This window comes from Maylandia zebra, linkage group LG10 (assembly GCF_041146795.1).
Source record: "Maylandia zebra isolate NMK-2024a linkage group LG10, Mzebra_GT3a, whole genome shotgun sequence".
NCBI classification, from domain to species: Eukaryota; Metazoa; Chordata; class Actinopteri; order Cichliformes; family Cichlidae; genus Maylandia; species Maylandia zebra.
The window spans coordinates 3,732,801-3,756,431 of NC_135176.1; the positions used below are offsets into that span (position 1 = coordinate 3,732,801).

At 41.3% G+C, this 23,631-nt stretch overlaps 1 protein-coding gene across 5 annotated transcripts in view; it reads right to left on the reverse strand.

Moving 5' to 3' along the window:
* The window catches only part of mark4a (MAP/microtubule affinity-regulating kinase 4a), a 35,656-nt gene extending 12,344 nt beyond the window's left edge, over nucleotides 1-23,312 (reverse strand). For 2 of the 5 annotated variants that reach the window (XM_076888908.1, XM_076888910.1), the window contains exons 1-13: nucleotides 22,676-23,312; nucleotides 21,777-22,406; nucleotides 20,142-20,339; nucleotides 18,702-18,755; nucleotides 14,884-14,932; nucleotides 14,569-14,634; nucleotides 7,560-7,630; nucleotides 7,410-7,466; nucleotides 6,743-6,979; nucleotides 1,359-1,478; nucleotides 1,177-1,276; nucleotides 964-1,073; nucleotides 87-273 (exon numbers count right to left, since the gene is read on the reverse strand). In XM_076888908.1, the coding sequence (XP_076745023.1) occupies nucleotides 87-273; nucleotides 964-1,073; nucleotides 1,177-1,276; nucleotides 1,359-1,478; nucleotides 6,743-6,979; nucleotides 7,410-7,466; nucleotides 7,560-7,630; nucleotides 14,569-14,634; nucleotides 14,884-14,932; nucleotides 18,702-18,755; nucleotides 20,142-20,339; nucleotides 21,777-21,878 (1,351 nt within the window). In that variant the 5' untranslated portion in view covers nucleotides 21,879-22,406; nucleotides 22,676-23,312. The other 3 variants (XM_004576116.4, XM_004576119.5, XM_076888909.1) reach the window with 2 other exon arrangements.
* Nucleotides 23,313-23,631: the final 319 nt, after the last annotated feature.

The window sequence follows — 23,631 nt, forward strand, 5'->3', positions numbered from 1 at the left end:
TGACAGTTTGTGGTCACTGGACAAGGAGGAAGTTCGTGGTTCCAGATTTCATCACAGCTCAGAAAGAGTTTAGAAAAGAGACTCACAGAAGTCACTGTGTCGTCGCTGCCTGTGGTAGGTGGAGGCACTACGCTGAGTCTTGCTATGTGACGAAGAGGTGGAGGAGGAGGAGGAGCCAGTGGCTGAGGAGTGCTTGTTGGTCCCGTTGGTGATAGGGCTGGGTCGTACCCTCGCCAGGGACAGGCTACTAGCAGTGCGGGCGTCACTGCCGTCCTATAATGTCCCAGTGATATTGGACAGAATGATATTAGAAAGTGTGACAGTGCAGAGGGTTTGAAGAGATAAGGAGATGGTATGTAGTGATTTCAGACACAAAGATTGGAGTCAGAATTTGGAATAAGGGCTCTGAGAAGAGATATGAAAAAAGAGATTTTTGAAAACACACAACAAACAATTAAATAATATTAATTTTGTCCCATTGGACCCATTGATCCTTGCCAGATACGGTCTGCATCGATATGCACTGCAACATTGACTGAGCTAAGGAGAATGTGTGGCTATCTGGCTTTATGTTGTTTATCTACAAGCCTGGTAAAGGCATCATACTATTCTAAACTAGGCAAACTTAAACACTGATGCAAACGATTCCAATTTCTGCTGATCCAGCACTAACATCTGCATCACCGTACTGGCTGGAAAGGCGGTGCAGTGGTTAGCACTGTTTCCTCACAGTCCAAAGGTTCTTGGTCCAGTGTCTTGCATCCAGTGTGCATGTTCTCTGTGTGCGTTTAAACCAGAAACTTCATCCTCAAGTTCAAAGGTAAACTGTTGATTCTAAACTGGTTATGTGTGAAGATGGAAGGTAGATAAAGCACTGAAGCACTGTGTGGAAAAGGTTAATGTACCTTATAGTCAAATATGCATAAATAAATAATACAGGTAAGATACATCTACAGAACTCACATCGCCTTTGCGGCCAAGCAGTAGGTAGGTAGCGGTGACCTCGTTATATTTTTGATTAAGCAGAGAGTCCTTGATTTCCTCTGGAGTGAAGCCCATCCCGACCATAACCTCTGAACCAAAAAAATAAACAAAGATGAAGGTAAGAAAACACAGATGACCTTGTATCCTAATTACATAGAGCTCAGTGGACAGGCTGACAGCCCACTGACTCACCGATGCGAGCTGGATCACTGTAGTCCTCAACAGGTTCTATATGAGGCTTCAGTTCATCCCCCTCGTACCCTGCATTTATCCACTTGTCCTTCATGACTTGCTGTAGAAGCGGAAAGACAGAAGAGCTTCACATTAGCGGGAATTTCACAACACGTCTGCTCTGTTAATTGTGCGACGCTCACCTCAAGTGTGCAGCGTTTGGCGGGATTGAGCACCAGGAATCGGCGAAGGATGCCTTCACAGTCTGTGGACATATAGAAGGGCACGCGGTACTTTCCCCTCAGCACGCGCTCCCTCAGTTCCTGTTGGCCACATCAAATACATGTTTTTCCATATTTCCTTCAGCATAATACGAGAAGAACAAGACCAGGTCATTCATGTTCATTACCAATAGTGACATATGTGACAAATGAAATATACATCGGTCTCTACCATTCCTTTAGTGGAGCTCTGGGAGGAGGGAGGCATTCATTCATTGCCAACTATTAAATTTGAGATAAAAGTTCTATTCTTCATTTTTTATTCAGCATGGCCGACTGCACGGAGTAATGATATTACAAACAGAAGACTGATGATGATGCCTTAGTGTACAAACCATCTGAATGGAGTCCTTCCATGCTGCCGAAAGTCTAGCTACATTTGCCACATCCTTTCCTCTGACAGCTGTTTACTTTGATTCTCCAGGCATTATGGTATGTCAAAAAAGATGTTGCTGAAACGGTAATGGCTGTGAACGGCTAAAATCTGCAAACATACACTAAATGAAACAGTAGATAAAATCACATAAATGAGAAGAATTTTGAACAGCAGTCTTGAACTCAGCAACTTTGTACTATTGTTCAAACTCTTTTTAATTTTAGCAGTATGTACATATTTTTGGACATATTAAATAACTAGCCTGCTTCCTGAGAAATGCATCACCAACAAGAAGCACTCTGAGAGCCCAAACCTCCACCAAGGCAGCTCTCTGTCTGGGCAGTATTTTAATGAAATGGAAATAGAAATGGAATTGGTGAGGTCAGAGGTCAAATGTGACATCATATTTGGATGCAAACTACAAGGTGAAGGCCTGTTGAAATCATGTGTGACATCTCCAGAACATAATGTCAGCATAAGCAAATATGCACATTTGTTTTAACATTTATGATTCTTTTATTTTTATCACTTAGAGAAATTAGAAAACGTCTGAAATGCAAAACGCAAGAAAGATAATCGTGTGCTTGTTGTTGCTGCAATGTGGAAACTGCACAGAGTACAGCGCTCCACTTGCTGCATGATGGACAGACCAGATATCTACAACAGTTGTCAGCATTTTACAGCATGCAACAGTTTTTAGAGGCCTCAGTAGCTGAATGGCAACATTTATATTTGTCTATTAGCTGATTAAATATGGCCTGAATACACCACCATTTTAAATCCTATCAGTTCAGTAGTTTGATGGCTTCCTAATCAATCCTAACTTTTGTAATTAAATGCATTTTGACTGTTTTGGCATTTATGTCTGATATGTATGTGCCACCCACACTGTCTACATTTTAATAAACATGCACCAATCAGCCACAACACGGCTGACTGGTGTGCCTTGTGCTGCCAAAACCTCTGACATGTCAGGGGATGGATACAGGACCTCTGCGGGAGTCCTTTGGTTTCTGGCACTGGAATGCTACTTGGGCATCCTTTGTGGATCCTCCAAACAAGCATCTGTGGTTCAGGATTATTTGGTGCATTCAGAGGATGCTTGGCCAAATTTGAATCAGAGGATATTGCATGTTCAGTCAGCAGCTAATTGTCCTGTTTTTGAGTTATGTTTGAGGTATGGGAGGTGGTGTGGGATTTGGAAGTGCCAGGAGGGCTGTTTGGTCTGCAAATAACCCACTTCCTACCCATTTAGGTGGGTGGTACTAGTCAAAGTTACTTTCACATAAATGCTGTGATGCAAGGTTTCCCAGCCCAACATTGCATTGTAACTAGCAGTGTTGGGTAAGTTACTTTAAATTAGTAACTTAGTTACATTACTAGTTACTTCTATCAAAAGTAACTCAGTTACTTCAAGTTACTTGTTACTTTCAAAGTAACTAGTTACTAGGGAAAGTAACTTTGTTTTTACTCAGAATTCTCTTGTTAATGTTGCTTCCATAACTGGATACCCAGCAAGATTGCCAGTCTTCTAGCTTGTTTACTTGCCACAGTGCACTGTGCCACCTACCAACAGAAAGGAAAAGATAATGTGCATATTTCCACGAGAGAAATCCCACGCCTGGACCGTCGTTGACCGCCGCCATGACTCTAGCCTACATCACAGCGTCACGTGCGCTTTTTACATCCAACACGAAAACTGCAGTCGTGGTGCTTTCGATTGTACTCAGAACTCGGAAATTCTGCCTTCTGAATAGGAAGATGTAGGTAACACCAGACTGCAGATGAGCTGCATACACCATTATAGGAAAATCATAAAGCCTTTGAATGAAAACAAACGCTATTGTGACAGTGATGTTCACTGTGTTGATGGTATACAGTGGGGCAAAAAAGTATTTAGTCAGCCACCGATTGTGCAAGTTCCCCCACCTAAAATGATGACAGAGGTCAGTAATTTGCACCAGAGGTACACTTCAACTGTGAGAGACAGAATGTGAAAAAAAAAAAATCCATGAATCCACATGGTAGGATTTGTAAAGAATTTATTCGTAAATCAGGGTGGAAAATAAGTATTTGGTCAATAACAAAAATACAACTCAATACTTTGTAACATAACCTTTGTTGGCAATAACAGAGGTCAAACGTTTACTATAGGTCTTTACCAGGTTTGCACACACAGTAGCTGGTATTTTGGCCCATTCCTCCATGCAGATCTTCTCGAGAGCAGTGATGTTTTGGGGCTGTCGCCGAGCAACACGGACTTTCAACTCCCGCCACAGATTTTCTATGGGGGTTGAGGTCTGGAGACTGGCTAGGCCACTCCAGGACTTTCAAATGCTTCTTACGGAGCCACTCCTTTGTTGCCCGGGCGGTGTGTTTTGGATCATTGTCATGTTGGAAGACCCAGCCTCGTTTCATCTTCAAAGTTCTCACTGATGGAAGGAGATTTTGGCTCAAAATCTCACGATACATGGCCCCATTCATTCTGTCCTTAACACGGATCAGTCGTCCTGTCCCCTTGGCAGAAAAACAGCCCCATAGCATGATGTTTCCACCCCCATGCTTCACAGTAGGTATGGTGTTCTTGGGATGCAACTCAGTATTCTTCTTCCTCCAAACACGACGAGTTGAGTTTATACCAAAAAGTTCTACTTTGGTTTCATCTGACCACATGACATTCTCCCAATCCTCTGCTGTATCATCCATGTGCTCTCTGGCAAACTTCAGACGGGCCTGGACATGCACTGGCTTCAGCAGCGGAACACGTCTGGCACTGCGGGATTTGATTCCCTGCCGTTGTAGTGTGTTACTGATGGTGACCTTTGTTACTTTGGTCCCAGCTCTCTGCAGGTCATTCACCAGGTCCCCCCGTGTGGTTCTGGGATCTTTGCTCACCGTTCTCATGATCATTTTGACCCCACGGGATGAGATCTTGCGTGGAGCCCCAGATCGTGGGAGATTATCAGTGGTCTTGTATGTCTTCCATTTTCTGATGATTGCTCCCACAGTTGATTTTTTCACACCAAGCTGCTTGCCTATTGTAGATTCACTCTTTCCAGTCTGGTGCAGGTCTACAAGACTTTTCCTGGTGTCCTTCGAAAGCTCTTTGGTCTTGGCCATGGCGGAGTTTGGAGTCTGACTGTTTGAGGCTGTGGACAGGTGTCTTTTATACAGATGATGAGTTCAAACAGGTGCCATTCATACAGGTAACGAGTGGGGGACAGAAAAGCTTCTTACAGAAGACGTTACAGGTCTGTGAGAGCCAGAGATTTTCCATGTTTGAGGTGACCAAATACTTATTTTCCACCCTGATTTACGAATCAATTCTTTACAAATCCTACCATGTGAATTCATGGATTTTTTTTTCACATTCTGTCTCTCACAGTTGAAGTGTACCTCTGGTGCAAATTACTGACCTCTGTCATTATTTTAAGTGGGGGAACTTGCACAATCGGTGGCTGACTAAATACTTTTTTGCCCCACTGTATATGCATCAATCTATCAATCGTTTGTAGGAAGATTCAGATAAATATTTTTTTAAAAGCTAGACATTTTAAATGAGAATAAGAAAGAAAAGTATTTCTTTGTGCCCTACTTTCCCTGTTAATGCCCTACCTGCCCCCCTGGCAACACTTTGCTAGACCCGCCCCTGCACAGTTACCAGCTGTCAGCTGCTTAGAAAAGGATGCTGGTGTTATTTGTCTCTCAGAAACAGTTCATAACTTCCCTTCAACTCATTCATGTCACCTAAAAGGTAAACCTGTTTCTCCATCACCTGTTCAGCTCTGATGATTCAGTAAGGACATCTCCTGGTTTTATCTTCATGTTTCCCTCTCACCAGATAACCAAACCGACATCATGACCAGCAGCTTTACAGCTGTGGCTCCAGCAAACATCAGCTGATACTAGAAATTAATATTAAATAAATTCTAACAACAGCTGATCAAGCTTAAACATGCTGCTGTTGTTTAACGCGACCTCCGCTGGTTTCCTCTTTCTGGCGCAAAGTGAGCGATAAACAAACAAGAGAGAAAAGCCGATCAGCTGATCATTGATCAGTTTCATGACTGAAGTAGAAACAGGAGAGGGAGGGGGGAGAATGAGAGAAGAAGAGGCAGCTGTGCAGCACAGACACAGAATAACTCCAGCTTTGTGTCTTTTTCCATTCTAGCTGAAGTCTGGGACAAACTGTTCCTTTTCACCTCAATAAGAAACGTGTAATATTTTCTCTGAATACAAGACGATTCCATTTTTTAGAGGATGGTTGGCAACTCTACTAACTAACCTTATGAATAAAATAAAGTTCAACATCAGTAACATCATAGCACCCGCCCAGCTGTATATAAACTCTGTCAAGCTAGCTAGTACGCAGTACGAGTTATTGTAACTGACTGTAAAAAGTCAGCACAACGAAAATAAACTCCACCTAAACTTGGTTTATATCTGACCCAGATAGACTGCAGGTCATAACTTCTTACCTGAAGTTCAGTTCACCTGACACTCGGACCGGCGGCCGCCTCGGGTCTCTCCTCCTCCTGCGTCCCCTTTCCCTCATCCACCTGCTGGCCTCCACCACTTGCTAATGTTACTGAATCTGTGGAAGCTCCGCGATAGCCACCACACGAAGTAACGAATAACGAGCCTATCTAAATCCCAGTAACCATTAACGCGTTCCTGATTTTGGCATAATAACTAGTTACCGTGCGCGTTACCACAATAATAACGTAGTTACTGTAACGCGTTACTTAATAACGCGTTAGTCCCAACACTGGTAACTAGAAGATCAAAGCTATTGAATAAATCAGTGATTTTAATGTTGTTGCGTACTAATGCATGAAAACCTATTGCTGCTACAATAAACCACCAAGGAAAACTCAAGTATCCCCAGACAGACAAACAGACGGATAGTTTCCTCCAGCCTTCCACTTGCCTTCAGATTCTGCCCATCAAAGGGCAGCGAGCCGCTGACCAGCGTGTAGAGGATGACTCCCAGACTCCAGACGTCTACTTCAGGCCCGTCATACTTCTTTCCTTGGAAAAGCTCAGGCGCAGCATAGGGCGGTGAGCCACAGAACGTGTCCAGCTTGTTGCCCAGGGTGAACTCATTGCTGAAGCCGAAGTCGGCAATCTTGATGTTGGCATCGGCATCCAGCAGGAGGTTCTCTGCCTGACTCACACATCCATTCACGCAGAGGAGGAAGCAGAGACGGACAGCAGGATGGAAAGGACAAGGAAGAACAGGAAAGATGGATGGGAGAGAAAAGAGAGTACAATGAGAATAAAGTTGTACTTAATACAAAGAGTGCAAACAAGGAGAGGGAAGTTGCACTTGTGTGTTATCCACTAATGCACAAGTTCAACTGGGCATGACTTATAGTGTATATATGTCACTGTGCCCACTGTGCATTTGCACATTCTACCCTCCCATACACTCATCAGTGTGATTAAAAACCCTTTACAGAGACATAGATTAAGACTTGTCAGAGATTACAACTTTGAGTTCAGGGTAATCTGTCAGTGAAATAAATTTTCTAGTCCTAGACTAGCCTTAATCCCCCTCTGAAAGTTGCCCCAGACATTCCTCTGAGGTTCCTCACCTTCAAATCTCTATGGACAATGTTCTTCGTGTGGCAGTAGTGGACAGCAGAAACAATCTGTGGACATAGAAAGACAGACACCCTTAAAGTACCGACAAGAAAATGCAACAACTGGTGTAACGTTGACACCGAGAGGTAACGTATTCATACTTGTCGAAATTTGGCTCTTGCTTCAACTTCCTTCATTCTCCCATGAGACACGAGGTAGTCAAAAACTTCACCTGTGAGGAGCATATCAGCACATCAGTCAGGTAACAAAGCCAGAAGCTTTATGGTGTTAGCTAAGTAAACACTGCTGACGTACACAGTCAATTTTAATCACATCAGCAGCTTTTAATATTTAATAAGATGCAAGCACTGTAAGTTAATTTTAATATCCACAAATCATGTAATTGCATGAAAACATATAATAAACAAATAATACATGCAGACCAAAGGAACAGTTTGATATTTTAGGAAATGAACGACTGAGGCATAACAGAAGAGGGTAGCAGCGACCTTGGCTCCATCCGAAGGTGATGAAAATCCATGTGAGAATAGTTTTAAGGTTTATCTTGTTTGATAAGACCAGACTACAACTTTGGAAAGACTAAATAATACTTCCTTCTGTATGCTGAGGCGTTGCGATGCTACAGTACTAATAGGCCTGGTATGCACATTAGCTTAAAGTGGCTAAAATTAGCACATCCTCCTAAAAAGATGGCTGTCTGTAACAATGACTGGATATTTCTCAAAGATATTTTAAAATATAAAATGCATATACGTGTCTTGTTTCATGGTCAAACTGACACAAATTCACTGAAATGTATTTAATATTTCTGTTAGGCGTTCCCATTTGCTTGTGTGACCTGTATTCACATGGCTGCCATCTATGGCAGCCTCCAACTACTAACAACACGAAGGAACATCCATAACTACTGAAGCCATACAGGTCTGGTTATGTGGGCCATAAAAACTTGATAAAAGTCTTTTCTGCACCCTACTTCAATATCACAATTATCTCACTTCCCTTTTTTAGAGACAGAATACCTCCTGACGCCTTCTAACATATAATGAAATAACATAACAAACTGCTTAATCCTCAAAACAATCAAAACATTCAGTTTTAATACTTTCTAAGCTCTTTTGTGTGTGACCACATCTATGAAAGCAGAAGGTTTGGCCACTTTTTACGTGATATAAAAATGCCACATCGTGATATCATTGCTATAGTTAACACCATGTGTATATCTTCAGTCGTGTGCATGGTAACAAGGTAAATCTGGGAATATCTTTTTAATACCTAAAAAAAGGAGCTACTTCAACAAATCTGAAAGAAAGCACAGTACTTGGCAAAATATCCAAGAAAACTGTCCCTGCAGTGGAAAAAAACAAACATATTTTACCACTTGAGGCAAAAACACACCATAAAGTACAACCAGGCTATGAAGGAGGAAATACTAGCAGCTGGTGATGTGTCACCCAAAGTAAACATATGACTCCACTGAGCGTCCCTGGAGCACTCTCTAGGTGCGCCCCATACGACAGGAAGAGCAAACAGTGGATGGAAATTACTGATGCGGTGAGATGGAGGAAAAACAGGGCTTTATGCAAATTGTTAAAAAGCTTGACCGAGGATACAACATCAGCTGGCAGACAATACTTGTCAGTTCTATTAGGTGACAAAATTAAGCAACTCCTGAGGAGTTACAGGGTTTACTTGTTAAGTGTTAAGCAGTTATTTTATCATTTTTTACACATTTTACTAAGGAAAAATCATTTGACGGAACTGAACGTGCTTTATTGATGCACAGAATTCAATGAAGCTATTTGCCGATTAGACTGATGAAATCCCAGCGGTGACAGGGATTAGGGCCCCGTTCCCTGGAGTCTACACGCTGGTGGTGGAAATGAAGATGGATGCTTTGATAGAGTCTGAGTAACATGGGAGATGCAGAGATGGCAAGAAAGGTGAATTGCATGAAGGCCTCTGCGAGGGAGAACGATCGGTGAGATTTAAAGTAAGCAGAGCGGAGGCTGATTCGGCTGAAGAAGGCAGGCAGAAAGATGATTGGACTGGACCACAGCTGCTGCAATGAGCTTGAAAGCGTGGGAAAGTGGAAGTGATGCAATGCTTAGATTAGCCACCAAACACCTGGGAAGCAGACAGATGTGTGACTACAGAGCTTCCTTACTGAACGCATAAGCTTCATTTCTATTGGAAACACCACTTTTACACTTCCATTTGACTTATGCTGTGTCACAGGCAATAATACTATGTTACTACTATTACATTGCTCCTGCTGCAGTATTTCAGTAGATTTACACTTAAAATGAGTAATTATGTAATCAATGTCAGCAGGGAAAGGATGGAAAATGGATTGCTAGATGCAAGCAACAAAAATGTTCACCGTTTTCTTTCAATATTGTAAAAAAAAAAAAAAAAATCTGATCATATATTTTATTGACATACTGTGATATCATTTTGAATTTATATCATCTACCCCTTTTCCCAGGAGTGCATGCCCCAGCAAATTCCCCACCAGTGTTAGACAGTACAAGGCTGAGAGAAATGTGAAAAACAAGACCAACAGATTCTACAGGACTCAGTTAGCATTTTAAATGTTAAAGTTCAGTCCCAAAAAGAATGAACGCATGGCTTGTTTGGAAGGGTTGGCAAGAGAAAGCCTCTTTATTATAAAAAGACCATAGGACTTCTGGAACAATGTCCTTTGTACAGATGAGACCAAAGTGAAGATGTTTGGCCTGTCGCTACATTTGGAGAAAACCAAACAGCATATCAGCAAAAACACACTGCATCAGCTGTTAAGCCTGATGGTGGAGGGTTGATGATCTGTGCTTGTTCTGCAGCCACAGGACCTGAACAACTTGCAGTCACCAAGTCAACCACGAAATCCTCTGAATGCCAGAATTTTAGAGTCAAAGGTCAGTTTGTCTGACAGTTAACGTTAAAAGTGAGTCATGCAACAGAATAATGATCTCAAGCAGAAAATCTACAAAAGATTCAAAATGTTGCAATGGCTCAAAGTTCAGACTGAAATGCCCGAAAAAATCCAACATTTTTAAGAAGCGTGCACCAAAAATCCTCCACAAACATGTAAGAGATTTATAAAAAAGTCCTGCAGACAATGATTCATGAGAATTATTGCAGCAAAAATTGATTCTACAAGCTACTGAATCATGGGGTTTATCATGGGTTTTTCACAGGACTCCACATCTGCTTTCCTATATCTGCTCGAAAAACTAGCTGTAAATCTGTAAATATGCATCATAAAAATACTGAAAAACATAACCCAAGTCTGACCACTAATATTTCTCTACAGTAGCTTAGCTGTTGTTTTAATACTATCGTGTTTGTGCACTATTATGTACTCTTAAACATGCTGCAGGAAAAAGCATATTATGGCCTTCACAGGCATTTTACACCACTACGACTCCGTAATACTTGTTTTTTACCCCCTGACTTAAAGGCTTGTAAAAAAAACAAAACAAAACCCCACAATGCCTCTGACATTCGCCAAGGTCACAGTAAAAAAATGATATGGTCTCAGACACAACACAGAAAAATGGGATTGGTGACGAGAAATTGACACAAATAGAAACCAATGGACGCAAACAGGAAAGGGATAGTGTACAGATACGTGTGCTGGCGGGTATTAATGTGTCTAAAGTCTGTTTAAAAGCAACATTATTACTGCACTGAGGCTGCTCACTTATTTATGTTGAGGTCCCATATGCTATTAACTTTAAATACAGAGCAGCTATTAGCGCATAGCCCACAGCCATCTTTTTAAAGAGTCTGTCTATCACATATAGCCATAAAAAGGTTTAGGCACACTATATTCCAATATGTCATAGTGCCTGAACATGACATATGCATTTCTGGACAGCTATCACTTGAGTTCAATCGCCCACCAAAATTATTATATTTCACAATTTTAGATTAAAAGATGTGATACTGTAGTTTTGGTTATTTAGATGTTATTTAGGCTTCTTTAAATTAGCTTTGTTACAGAAGGAACGTTTCCTTTCATTTCTTTTGAGTTCAAGATCGACAACACTGCCATTTGTACTATACGTATAAGGTTACAGCCTTATAGAATAGGCTGCTTTGTTCTGCTAAGGTAAGCTAACTGACAACTGGGTCTCATAAGATACTGTGGAGATGAGAGTGGAACAGACTTTCTCACCCTAAGAATAACATCTGTTTTCAATTTTTTGAGGGTGTTAATGCAATAGCATTGAGGCACATTATTTATTGCTCATCAGATGTATTATTCTTATTGGGTGTGCCAGTGCATCAGCATGAAGGCACACTATTATTAGTCAGATTTACTGTTGAGTATGTCAGAACACTGAAACACTGAGGCACATTAGATATTAATAAGTCAGACTTATTTTTATTATTCTCCTTCTTCAGCCTAACTTTTTTTATGCGCGTCTCTATATCAGGATGGGAATGTAACGACAAATTTTTGCAAATTTGATAATAATAATTATTATCATTATAATGGGAGAGGATACTGAAAACGCAGAAACCCAGGACCAGTAGTTTAAGTTTATAAACAATTTTGATTTTTTTCTGGTGTTTTCCTGCCACAGTGTGATGATGCCATCCACTGTAAATAAATAACCAGAAAAAAATGCTTTCTTTCTTTCTTTTTATTATACTTATATAAAATATTTTTTAATGTGAAGGTGTTTTTGTCCTCTTTTATCTAGTGTTTTTCCCATTATGGTTGGACTTCTCTGGTTCTCCCACCAAAGTCCAGCCTCCTGCAACTGCCTTGCTCATTAAGAGCGATTCGATTAATAGCAAATTCTAGCTGAAAACTCGGAAGTGCAGGGTGTCTTTAATCATAACTAAACATAAGCAAACATGCACTTTCATTGAATTTCTGCATGTAGCGACATTTTTCTAGTCAGGAATTTATTTTCTTTTAATATGACACCAATGCAGAGAGTGTCTACCAGGCACTGGAAATACCCCAGGAGCTATTGATTATTTTGTACATATTTTTACATATGTAGTGTACATAAATTCTCTGAATGATGAGAGACAACGTCAAAGCGATTTTTCAAATAGTGAAGAACAAATCCAGTCGAAGTGAATGAGTGTTTGGAAGGACTTAAACCCCTTGACACTGTGTTTCTATAATGGATCAATTAACTGAGTCTGACAGATCTCAGTCTTGCTATTGATATTTCTCAATGACCAACTTCAACTACATCCCAACAACATTTTTATCAAAAATACAACATAACATTGCCAAAACACAAGGTTATGATTTACTCTTTCTATTGTGAAAATGTATTATCGACTTTCATGTTTGTAAAATTGGTTGTGCGCAAGCAAGAAAACAACAACTGTGTGGATGTAGCGCGCCACATAATATTAAAGCAAACCAGGAAGCTATTGTTTTCAGACTCATAAGGCATGAAAGCAGTTCTCACAGATGGAAAAAGTATAAATATTCCTCAATTAAGTAGAAGTACAAATACTTGTAAAGTTAAAGTAGCAATTGAACTTAAAAAGTGAAAAAGTAAAAGCTCTGAAATGTACTTGAAGTATAAAAGAAGGCGCACTGACATTTCATACTATGAAGCATCATAATAGCTACAGATCCATGGATTGCACTAGTGTGTTGCTAAAAAAACCCCAAAAACCTAAAAAGTTCAGCAGTGCCCGCACCAAGACTGAAGCTATTGTCAATGGTGTGATACTGCTACATTCAGTGGAAGTCACTCTTGAAGCTCTTAATGAAATCCAGTACGGTGGCATTTCTCCGACTTAAGTAACCATGGAACAGGGAAAATATTCCCAATCATACTTTGACTGGAAGAATGGTGGCGTGCAAACAAAATTAACTGAGGTTAGAAACGCCAAATGAGACAGCAGAAACCATTGCACAATACCTCCCTGGTACCTCACTATAATTTTTCTTATACAGATGAGACATTATTTCTGTAACATTATTTAATTCCAGAGGTTTTTAAGTTATTTTTTTTGCATTTGTTGACTTGTAAAAGCCTATATGACATTTTCTATTTCACCATTCATTAATCGCACAAAGAAGGCATCTTTTAAATATGTTAAAATTTTCTTTAAACAAACAGTATTATTAAAATTCTTCATGACTGGGCCAAATGTCCTCTTTTTTGGAAATCAAAATATGGTCACCCTACACTACTGACACACCTGAATCAACAAGACATAAGTTATTGATATTACATGAGCTATCAAGGATGATTACGGTCAATGAATCTAATCAACATTCTCATCTTAAATTGAATTTGATGTCTGATACCTGCGATATAACCTAACATTGACCATGAACACTAGCTGCTCCAGTCCAATATGGTACATTACTATAAACCTCACCACAGTTAGCAGCTAGCTTCAAGTTTCCAGTCTATAAAATGTCACTGAGCACTCCTTATCTTTAAAAATATTCTCTCTTCTTCCTCTCCTGCCCTGTCATTGTTACACATTTTTCTGTCTCTGCGTAAAGTTGTTTCACATTCTGTCTTTCCTGGGAAATACAGCCTCTGTACCGTTAGCTAACACACACCCTGTGTGACTAGCCAAACAGACACACAGAAAGCTAGCTTAGCTTTGTGTAAATACTAGAAAGGGGAAAGAGCCACTCTGGCTCTGTAGAACATACCAGCCATTGATTATATCTTTGAGAAAAATCCCTTTTTTGTGCATATATTAGATACATGAAGTCAAATAAGAAGGAAAACCAGGGTATTCTTTCAATTCCATCTGCTAAATAAGGCTAACTGGCTGCTTCCACTATATATATATATATATATATATATATATATATATATATATATATATATATATATATATATATATTTCCTCTATTTACATGAGAGTGAAAATCAATCTTATTAAGCTAATATTAAACTGAACCCTTTTTTAACCTGTTCTGTGGATATGGATGAAAAAAGGAATCAGTGTTTTTAAAAAATTGTACCACTTTTATTTTGTTTTATTGCACATCCTAAAGAAAGACCGCATCTGTAAAATCAGCCACATAGTGCTCTCACAAACAGTTTTCATTTTGGAGCTTAGATGCCAAATCTGCAACCCTATACATCATTTGGGCTCCATCATAGCTTTCCTGGACATGATGGTTGATGTACCTACCTCCACTGGCATATTCCATGACTAGGTAAAGGGTCTTATCCGTCTCAATCACCTCGAAAAGCTGCACTGTAGCCCAAAACAGAACCAGATCAACATCAAAACACAAAACAAAAGCTGTTAATGTTATAAAAAATGCACAGGTATCTGTCTGGCTCTCTTAATATGGAGGAAAGTCATTAGTGCAATGGGAGGTATTGATACATGTGAGATGTCACTCTGCACTTCAGTCAGTGACTGCTTAAGAGCTCAAACCTTTTTACTACTGGCTGCGCCCACACCTTGTGACAAAGTATGGTAATGTGTACATTAACTTACCTATGTTTGGGTGATTTAAGCCTTTCATTATCCGTACCTCCCGAAAAAGCTGGAAGAAGAAACAAAATTTACATTTCATGATAAATAAAACCTCAGTGGAATTAGGTGCTCAGGATAACTGGTTTCAACTATGGAACCAGTCTCTATACAGTGGTGGAGAGGGCATTTCTGCATTCACTTTGTAGAGATCCATGTCAGTTAAACTAGAGTTTCCCAGAAGTTTTATGATCCCAGAGAACCATGAAAATGTCAAGCAATTATAAGTAGGCTGAGCTTCTCATTTGAAGCATGTTGCTGTTAATTCCCACATGTGACACTGAATACTAAAATAGTTGAAATGTCAGTAGAAACTGAGCACAGTTAAACACTTCATGTAAACTATTTTCTCCATTTCATTTAATTCACTTTTAAATTAAAATAACAAATCTGTCATTTTCTAATTGCACAATTTAGAACTTTTTAAAGATAAATTCCAGTTAGGGGCTCACATTTGTCCATTGCATGTTGCTCTTTGTATATACATATACATATCATGCTCATTTCCAGCCATACACTTTATTCTTGGACATCTCTAAAGTAGCTCATCATGATTCACATTAACAATTTTTTTTTTAAAATCTAATACTGTATGTTATGAAGGTGAGGCTCTCCCTAAAGTGTGCAATATTAGCTGCATACATCTTAATGACCCCTACCTAAAACCACGATTTCGTTTCACATGCAGATTTAGTAAGTCTGTCGAAGGGCAGCATCCAGTGCTTGCGAGCACTTGCCTTGACAATTCGCCAGTTTAAAGGTTCCAGAAAATTTAAAGTAACATCATTGTCAGGAGAGCCCGAGACAAACCTTTCTCAACAAACGGGGAGCAAGTGAAGCAACTACAAATGAGATAGCAAGATACTGTAGAACTGTTGACTGACATATTACCTGGTAGTGAATACATTGATGGGTTATCTAGGTAATCACAAACAGGCAGGAGTTAGCTTTAAAGCAACAGGCAATGAGTGTGAGCGTTAGAAATGTGTTTACTGAGAACTCAGCATCTATGCAACCAGAAACCCTTTATAAAACAGAGGTGCTGCCCAGCTGGTCAGTGGCATGAAAAAAATTGCCTCACTTTTCAAAATTGGAAATTATAGCCCTTTTGTACAGTACATGTACAGTCTGTGATGTAAATAACGGTGTGCCCTATAATGCCCACAACGCTTTTATAACAAAGAATTTATAACTTATCTTGTAATGCATCTCTTCTGACGTGAACAGAGTACACATATAGTCATTCGTCTTTATAGTACAGTAATGTGCAATTCATTTTACCACAAAAAACCAAAGAGGAGCAGACAAATGTATAACAATCCTGATAATAAAATGATTTTCATTTTAAGAGCAAGCAAAGCCCACACAGCAGTGTGATGAATGGAGCCAAATTCAGACTCTGACCCCCCCTCCTGTCTGTGATACTGTGAGGCACATATTTGTACACTTCAGTCAGGGGCTTTAAAATTGATGCCAGCTCTCCCAGTTCCATGAACATACAGTAACAGTACCACTGTCATAACAAAAGGCAGTTGGTGGCAACTCTCTTCCATGATGTCAACTACAAAAAAAAGGAAGAAGAAAAAAACGATGGTGCGATAAGCAATTCTATTCTTTTTTTTCTCACTCCCCTTTCCCACATCTCCCTCCATCCCCTCCTCCTCCTCCTCCTCCTCCATTCAATTCCTTCAGCAGTGCCCCAATATCACTGTTGCCATAGCAACCTAGGTATTAAGACCAAGCTCCTTCCCAGCTTCTCCAGCTGTGCTAGAGGGAATCTTGGGATGCGTAGCGCTTAAGTGTCTTATCATCCAGGCCATCCCATTAATTCCTTGCTCATCACAACGAGGCTGAGAAGAGTCAGATCCATCAAAACAATAAACAAACCCCCAACACTGCAAAGAAACAGCAGGTCTATGTCAGGATGCATGTGAACAGTGGTTATAAGCTTCCTGGCCGTAGCTAGGACAGAGCAGAAACGCGGTGAAATAGAAATTTCTGCTTGGATGTGATGTGTCTTTAACACACACTTCATTTCAGACAGGACTGTCGTATAAAGAGAAGACATTTACTTCCATCTGCAGCAATTTATATTTGGCGGCAAGGCTCTGTTCTGTGGCCTCTCCACCAATTCTATGCACATGTATGGAAGGCAGGGAGAGCAATAAGACCCCATAGCATTGTAAAGTAGACGATGGATGGCACTGATGAAGTCAGAAATAGCCAGAACAAGAGGAACTGGAATGGTGGTGAGCTGCAAAGTGGCACGCACCTGTAGCAAGTGCGGACAGGTTGAAGCAGCTCGAATATCTAAACGAGATTGACCAGTTACATACATACAAAGGTGTCAATGATGTGGGATGTCACTGTTAGCTTTTGTATTCTGCCTGAATTAACATGCTTAAGTTCGGACTTTGTTATCTTTCAACTAATCTCTACAAAACCATCCACATTGTGTTAATATGGCCTCTTTTGTGTGTTTAAATCTAAGGACTTTCACTAGCCCACAGGTATGTGAAAAACTATAACCAGTGGCCAGGTGTTGAGTTTTCTCCCTAATTGGTGAAAATTCCTTCACCTCTCTCGTCTCCCACAATCCAATCCAAAAAAAGGTGCACCCAGGAAGATGGCATGACATGGAAGTTAGGATTACAGCTCCTGAACCGGATGCCATGAAATAAGCACCAGAAATATGATTTTAAGAATGAGGATTGCAGGAAGTCAGTGATCAAAATCTTCCAGGACATTTTTGCAATGGTGTTACCCTCCACATTAATGTAAACAAGGGGTCCTATCCTATAGAAGTAGTGTCTTGTTGACTGCATCAAGCCAGACATGCAGATGTCTTCAGTCAAATGAAATCACACACATACTACACACAAATAAAACTGGATTATTTCGCCCCTGATTTGATTTTCCCTGGTCTGTTCACGTCTTGTGCACAGGCAGAGGAGCTTGTGCATGTTGTGATGTTGAGACTTTGGCATTATGTGGATATTATAGGATGCAGCACATGTCACATGCATTTTCTGAGCTTCTATAGACATTTTATTTTTCTACATCACACAGCTACATGAGGCGCACATTTTGAGACACAACAGCTTTTAATTAATAAAATAATGAAATCTTCAATCCATGTCTCCAGCTCCAAGTGTCTATAAACCCAGCTCCTGCTCCATCTATACCAGACATCCATGTATAACAAGCCATACAAGTATCTACAGTTCAGACTCACATCTCAACATTCTGCCCAGCAGGAACAAGAAACCAGACTGTGCCATGCACCCGACAGACACCAAGGACAGCTGATTTTGTTCCAGTCCACCTCTGAACTGCTACAAAATCTTCTGTTTTCTTTGTTATGCATAGAAACAAGCTTTTCATGGCAATCTAAGAAGGTATAGGTTGCGTGACTGTGGTTTATGAAATAACTCAGTCCCTCTCAGGCCGGTGATTAGCCCGGAGAGAGACAAGAGTTGATCTCTGGAACAGAGGTCTCCTCTCACTCCCATCCAGTCCCTAGCACCTGTCAAACAGCATCACATCCCATGAGCCCTCTCTCTATCAGATGCTGTCTCATTCCTGTCCCTTGTGAGAGGGTGGAAGCAGCTGAGGACAAACCTGACCAGCCTCTAAACCCACAACAGAATCCACCTCACTTGAATGCTTTGTTTCTGCTTATGAAGACAAATAACATCAAACCAGTGTGCGTTTCTATTTTGTACCTGAGCACATAACACATATATTCCCTCGTCTCATTAGTATCAAAAGGAAAAACTCACCTTTTGTAGGCTGGTTGGGTTCAACTGAGTTTTGTCAATGATTTTTATTGCAACCTGGAAGAGACATCAAGGAATTTTTGATGAGTGAAAAAAAGATAGCACCACTCTTATATGATGCTGTGAAGCCTTTCCTACTGATATAACTGACTCATATCTAAGAATTCTTTTCTCAGCACTCAAGAAATGCAGAAAAATCTCATTTTGAGAGGCATATTTAAATCGTCTTCTACAGCAAGTAAACATGGACTGAGGCCACTCGGAACATTTACTTCCACAAGCTGTTGTCACGCGAATTTGAGCGGATTTAATCCCTACTGACTAGAACTGGTGCTGCTAAACCAGGCGCTGCTAAGTAGATGATGAAAGTTCTTTCCGAGCTTTGTTAAATACATAATTAATCATAAAGTGTCATAAAGAAAACATGTACTACAAATTATAAAAACATGTATTAAAAGTTATTATTCTCTGTCTCTCTTCCACAGCATGTCTTTATCCTGTCTTCCTTCTCTCACCCCAACCAGTCGCAGCAGATGGCCCCGCCCCTCCCTGAGCATGGTTCTGCCGGAGGTTTCTTCCTGTTAAAAGGGAGTTTTTCCTTCCCACTGTCGCCAAAGTGCTTGCTCATAGGAGGTCATATGATTGTTGGGTTTTTCTCTGTATGTATTATTTTAGGGTCTACCTTACAATATAAAGCGCCTTGAGGTGACTGTTGTTGCTGTATAAATAAAATGGAACTGAATTGAAAAACTTGTTAACTCTTATCTTATTAGACGTAATGCAATTATTTAGTCGTGTGTTTAGATTAGGTTGTTTTTACCCACAGTTTGAAATAATTTCACTTCATAGTTTCCCAGTTTCCCTTAAAAGGACCTCGTATGTGTTTCCTTATTTCCTGTCATACATGTAGTATTGCAGTGGTGCATGCTCATGTTAAACATGGCTATAGTTTAATATAATGAGTCCACTGTATCCACAACTAACGCCTTGTGAGCACATTAGCCCCTCCTCTCTGTTTGTGAGTGGCAGCCGATGAGAAGAAAGGTGGCTTAAACTGAAGGACTTCGCTGAGGCACATGCAGTATATATGGACTATTTTGAACTTTGAGTCATCCAAAGAAATTCTACTTGAGTCCAAGAATAAAATATGGAGCTTGAAGCTCAGCATTAAAGATACAGAAGATAAGTCAATCTATTTGTGTTAAAATAGCTGGCTCAAAGAAAAGTACACAAATACATTTTAGAGAAGGACTAATTAGGAGGCAAGGAAAATTTACTTTTTAGAAAATATAATTAAAAGGAGGGCTCTCATGAAGACATACTACTGGATTCTTAAGATAATATTAAGGACACCAGCACATCGGCCAAGTGTTAGCTTTCATTTTTTACAGTTATATCCATCACTCACTCCCACCTTTGATGTCTGTTTCTCTTGTAACTCACCTCCCTGCCCGTCAAAATGTGGCGGGCCAGCTTGACCTTGGCAAAGTTTCCTTTGCCGATGGTCTTGAGCAGGCGGTAGTTGCCTATGTGCGGCTGTTCGTCAGAGCAAGAGGCAATCGAGTTCCTGCACCGGGCACCCAGAGAGCGGCTGGACTGGCTGGTGGCCTTATCTGAGCGGCTGGCCCCCAGTGACACATGCTGGAGGAAAATGAAGGGGAAGAGGTTAGGTCACTGTGCCAACAGCAATATCACACAGAGCAGCAGCAGCAGGCTGGAAAAGGACTTAAAGGATGATCTACAACCTCAAACGACTGATGGGCCTCCAGAAGTAAAATAGCATGCATTAGTTAGTGCCTGCAGCCTCTTCAAGCTACTCATAAACTCTGTCTCCAAACAATAAGACACCTCTCTCTTTTAGTAGCTAAAGTGTTTGTCACATTGATCGCTGCACAGTGTAACACATACTGTGTAAGTGACAAAAAACACATTGGTGACAACACTTACAATAACCAACCCAGCTTTGTATATCAAATACTGCTAAGCTCATAATGACAAGTTGGTGCCATATCCCATAATCATTCCAACAGATGTTTGACCCGTAATGACAAAGAGCAACAACCTGGAGCTGATCTGCATGTGACTACATGTCCCTCGTTCCTGGGCTAACAGCTGTATTCCAACACAACATACTGTTTCCATTTTGGGCTCAGCATCATCTTCTTCAGAGGTCTGCTACTTCACTGCTGAGAGATGTCTTCATCCATTTTGACAGGGGATACAGGTAACGCTGTTGCTAGAATATGTGGTGGCCCTGAAGCTTTCACAACCCTGTAAACAGTTGATCCTGGACCCCAACACTTTAGAGCATTGCTGTGCAGTTCTGATAGTCTCAAGCTTGAGTCACAGATAATTTTCAAGCGGAAAACGACAACATGCAATCACACAAGCAAAGCCTGATGCAGCACAGTATGAAACAGCTACTTGTCATGTGACAAACAAAGGGAAGATATTAAAGAGGGAAACATAAGAACAGGTGGTAGTGAGTGGGGCAATAAAGAGGTATCACCTTTCACTGTTTGTAAGAGGAAGAAGTAAAAAAACAAAAAAATAGGGAGCAGATGCCGACACAGTGGTCCCTGGCCAGCCCTGGGCCCTGAGGCATCACACTTCCATTCCCCCCCAGCATGTCGTCTTGCTCTTAGTTTCACACGCAAACACAACCACTCATAGCCTTAACCCCCACCTTCCGTTATTCCTTCTCTTGCTTCCAGTCATGTTCCTATGCCCCACCTTGGTGCCAGTCGGGATCCAAACTCCACAATCAAACATCTCCAACCAATACCACGGGCAGCACAAACATGCATGCGTGGCGAGCAAGCGAGTGCATTAATCCCCCTGCGCTGTTCGTTGCACATCAAGCCAAGCCTCACCTGTGACTGCCAATATGGCAAGACACCGCTTCATCCGCTCCATCCACTCATCTGTCATCATCGTATAATCGAGATGCAACAGTAACAGCTCCAGATCACTTCTAATAGATGAATCTCCATTCACAATCAATCATACACCTCGTAAAGTCACACACTCCTGCACATTCACTTCCACACACACACATCCACACATCTATTGGCTTACCCATCCTTCTGTGCTGAAAGCTCTGCTAACAAACAGATGGGGTTGGGGTGGGGGGAGGGGGTGCAAAAGTGTTGAGGGCAATGAAATGACATAATGCAACATAAATCAGTCATGCGCCCATTTAGATATTAGATGGATGGATTCCACATATGCAGAACCTGTTCGGTGTCAGCTTGCTTCTTTTCTGCAGGCCGTTTCTGTTTTCCACAGCATACAATGTATGGCGCTGTCTGACACCCACTGGCTCTGGGATTGATCGCTTTGTAGGCTGCGCAGCAATGGACTGCACATCATTTTACGCAGTAATCCCCTGGCTTCAGCCGAACAGTCCAGATATTCTCTCTACGTTTATTTTGGCCTCTTGTGCTGCTCTCGTCCCACCCATCCAATTTCTAGGGAACACACACACACACACACACACACACACACACACACACACACACACACACACACACACACACACAACAGCAGCAGCAGCAGCAGCAAGGAGTATAATGTGACATCACTATCTCTCCAAGCCTTATAATAAGAGGTGACGGCTGGTCTTCAGGCTTTCTGCGCATATCCGCTGAGCGTTATCGTATGCGGATGGACTCATTCCGGGCTGTTTGCCTGCCATCAGCTCTTTCCCTGCACAGACACCCAAGGTTAGCCTTTTTTTTTTCAAAGAGCCTGCTCTGTTTAAATATCCGTCCAATATCAGGACAGCAGAGCCTCAAACGGGAAAAACATCACCATCTACGACCCCCCTCCCCTCAACCACCCGCACAATGAATAAAACCACAAACTGCCCAAAGCCACACATATGCATATATCTTTTTTTCTTCTTTTTTTAAGGGATGCACGATCTATCGTCTGCAGGCACACAAACACAGGCTGCAGACTGGAATTGCACTTACATGGTCTCCACTACTCCTGTCGTTTCCAGACGGTAATGCAGATCGAGAAGACATGTTGTTTTCTTTCTCCTTTTTTTCCCTGAGTAAGAATCACGGTGTGCGCGCGCGGATGAGATTTACAGGCTCCACAGACGGAATAACATCCGCAGATATGACCCACCGTCCCAAATCAATCTGCCTCTTCTCCAACCGGCCGAGCCACGGTCGAGAGGAGACCTCTGCCTATCATGGCAGCAATGGGTATGTGGAAGGGGGGTGTCCTCAAACAAGCTGCATGTTCCACCATGCACTGTCAAGAAAGGGAAAAAATGAGCGGTGCAGCAGATGCCGTGTAACGCAAATCCCGAGCACTGAAGAAGTGCTAAAATGCGGTGATGTTTGGACGGAACCCAGCGTCTCTGTGGCGACTCTCCACCCCCTGCCTCATCCTCATTTCGCCATACAAAACAAACACAGCTCCCTCTGGATGTGTGTCATCTCCCTCTGTCATAATACCGACCGACAGAGCCCGTCCTTAACCCCACAACGCCAATGCAAGCCGCAGCACGAAAACGCGGCTTTACGGTGCAGCGGAGGGAAAAGGCCGAAATGTTCGGAAATCGGTATTCCAGGTCGGTGAGATGCGCACCACCGTAAAGTCAGGAAGAAGACACAGGGACGAGACTTCCGGTCGGTTTGGGGGACTGACAATATGAAAGTTATGTTTGATGTTCGAGACAAAACGACTCAAATATCTATTATCTGATCTATCAGGTGATCACTTTCAGCCTTTGTGTATGAGGGTAAGAACCAGGGCCCCTCCCTCCGGGGGCTTTAATCTGAATGCACACTAAACCTATATTGTGGTCAGTTGTTACGCTCCATTAAATACCTTTGTGTTGTGTCTTTATGTAAAGGAACACACAAAACAGCATCAACATAAGGAACATATGCTATAATGCAGTAATGCTCTCATA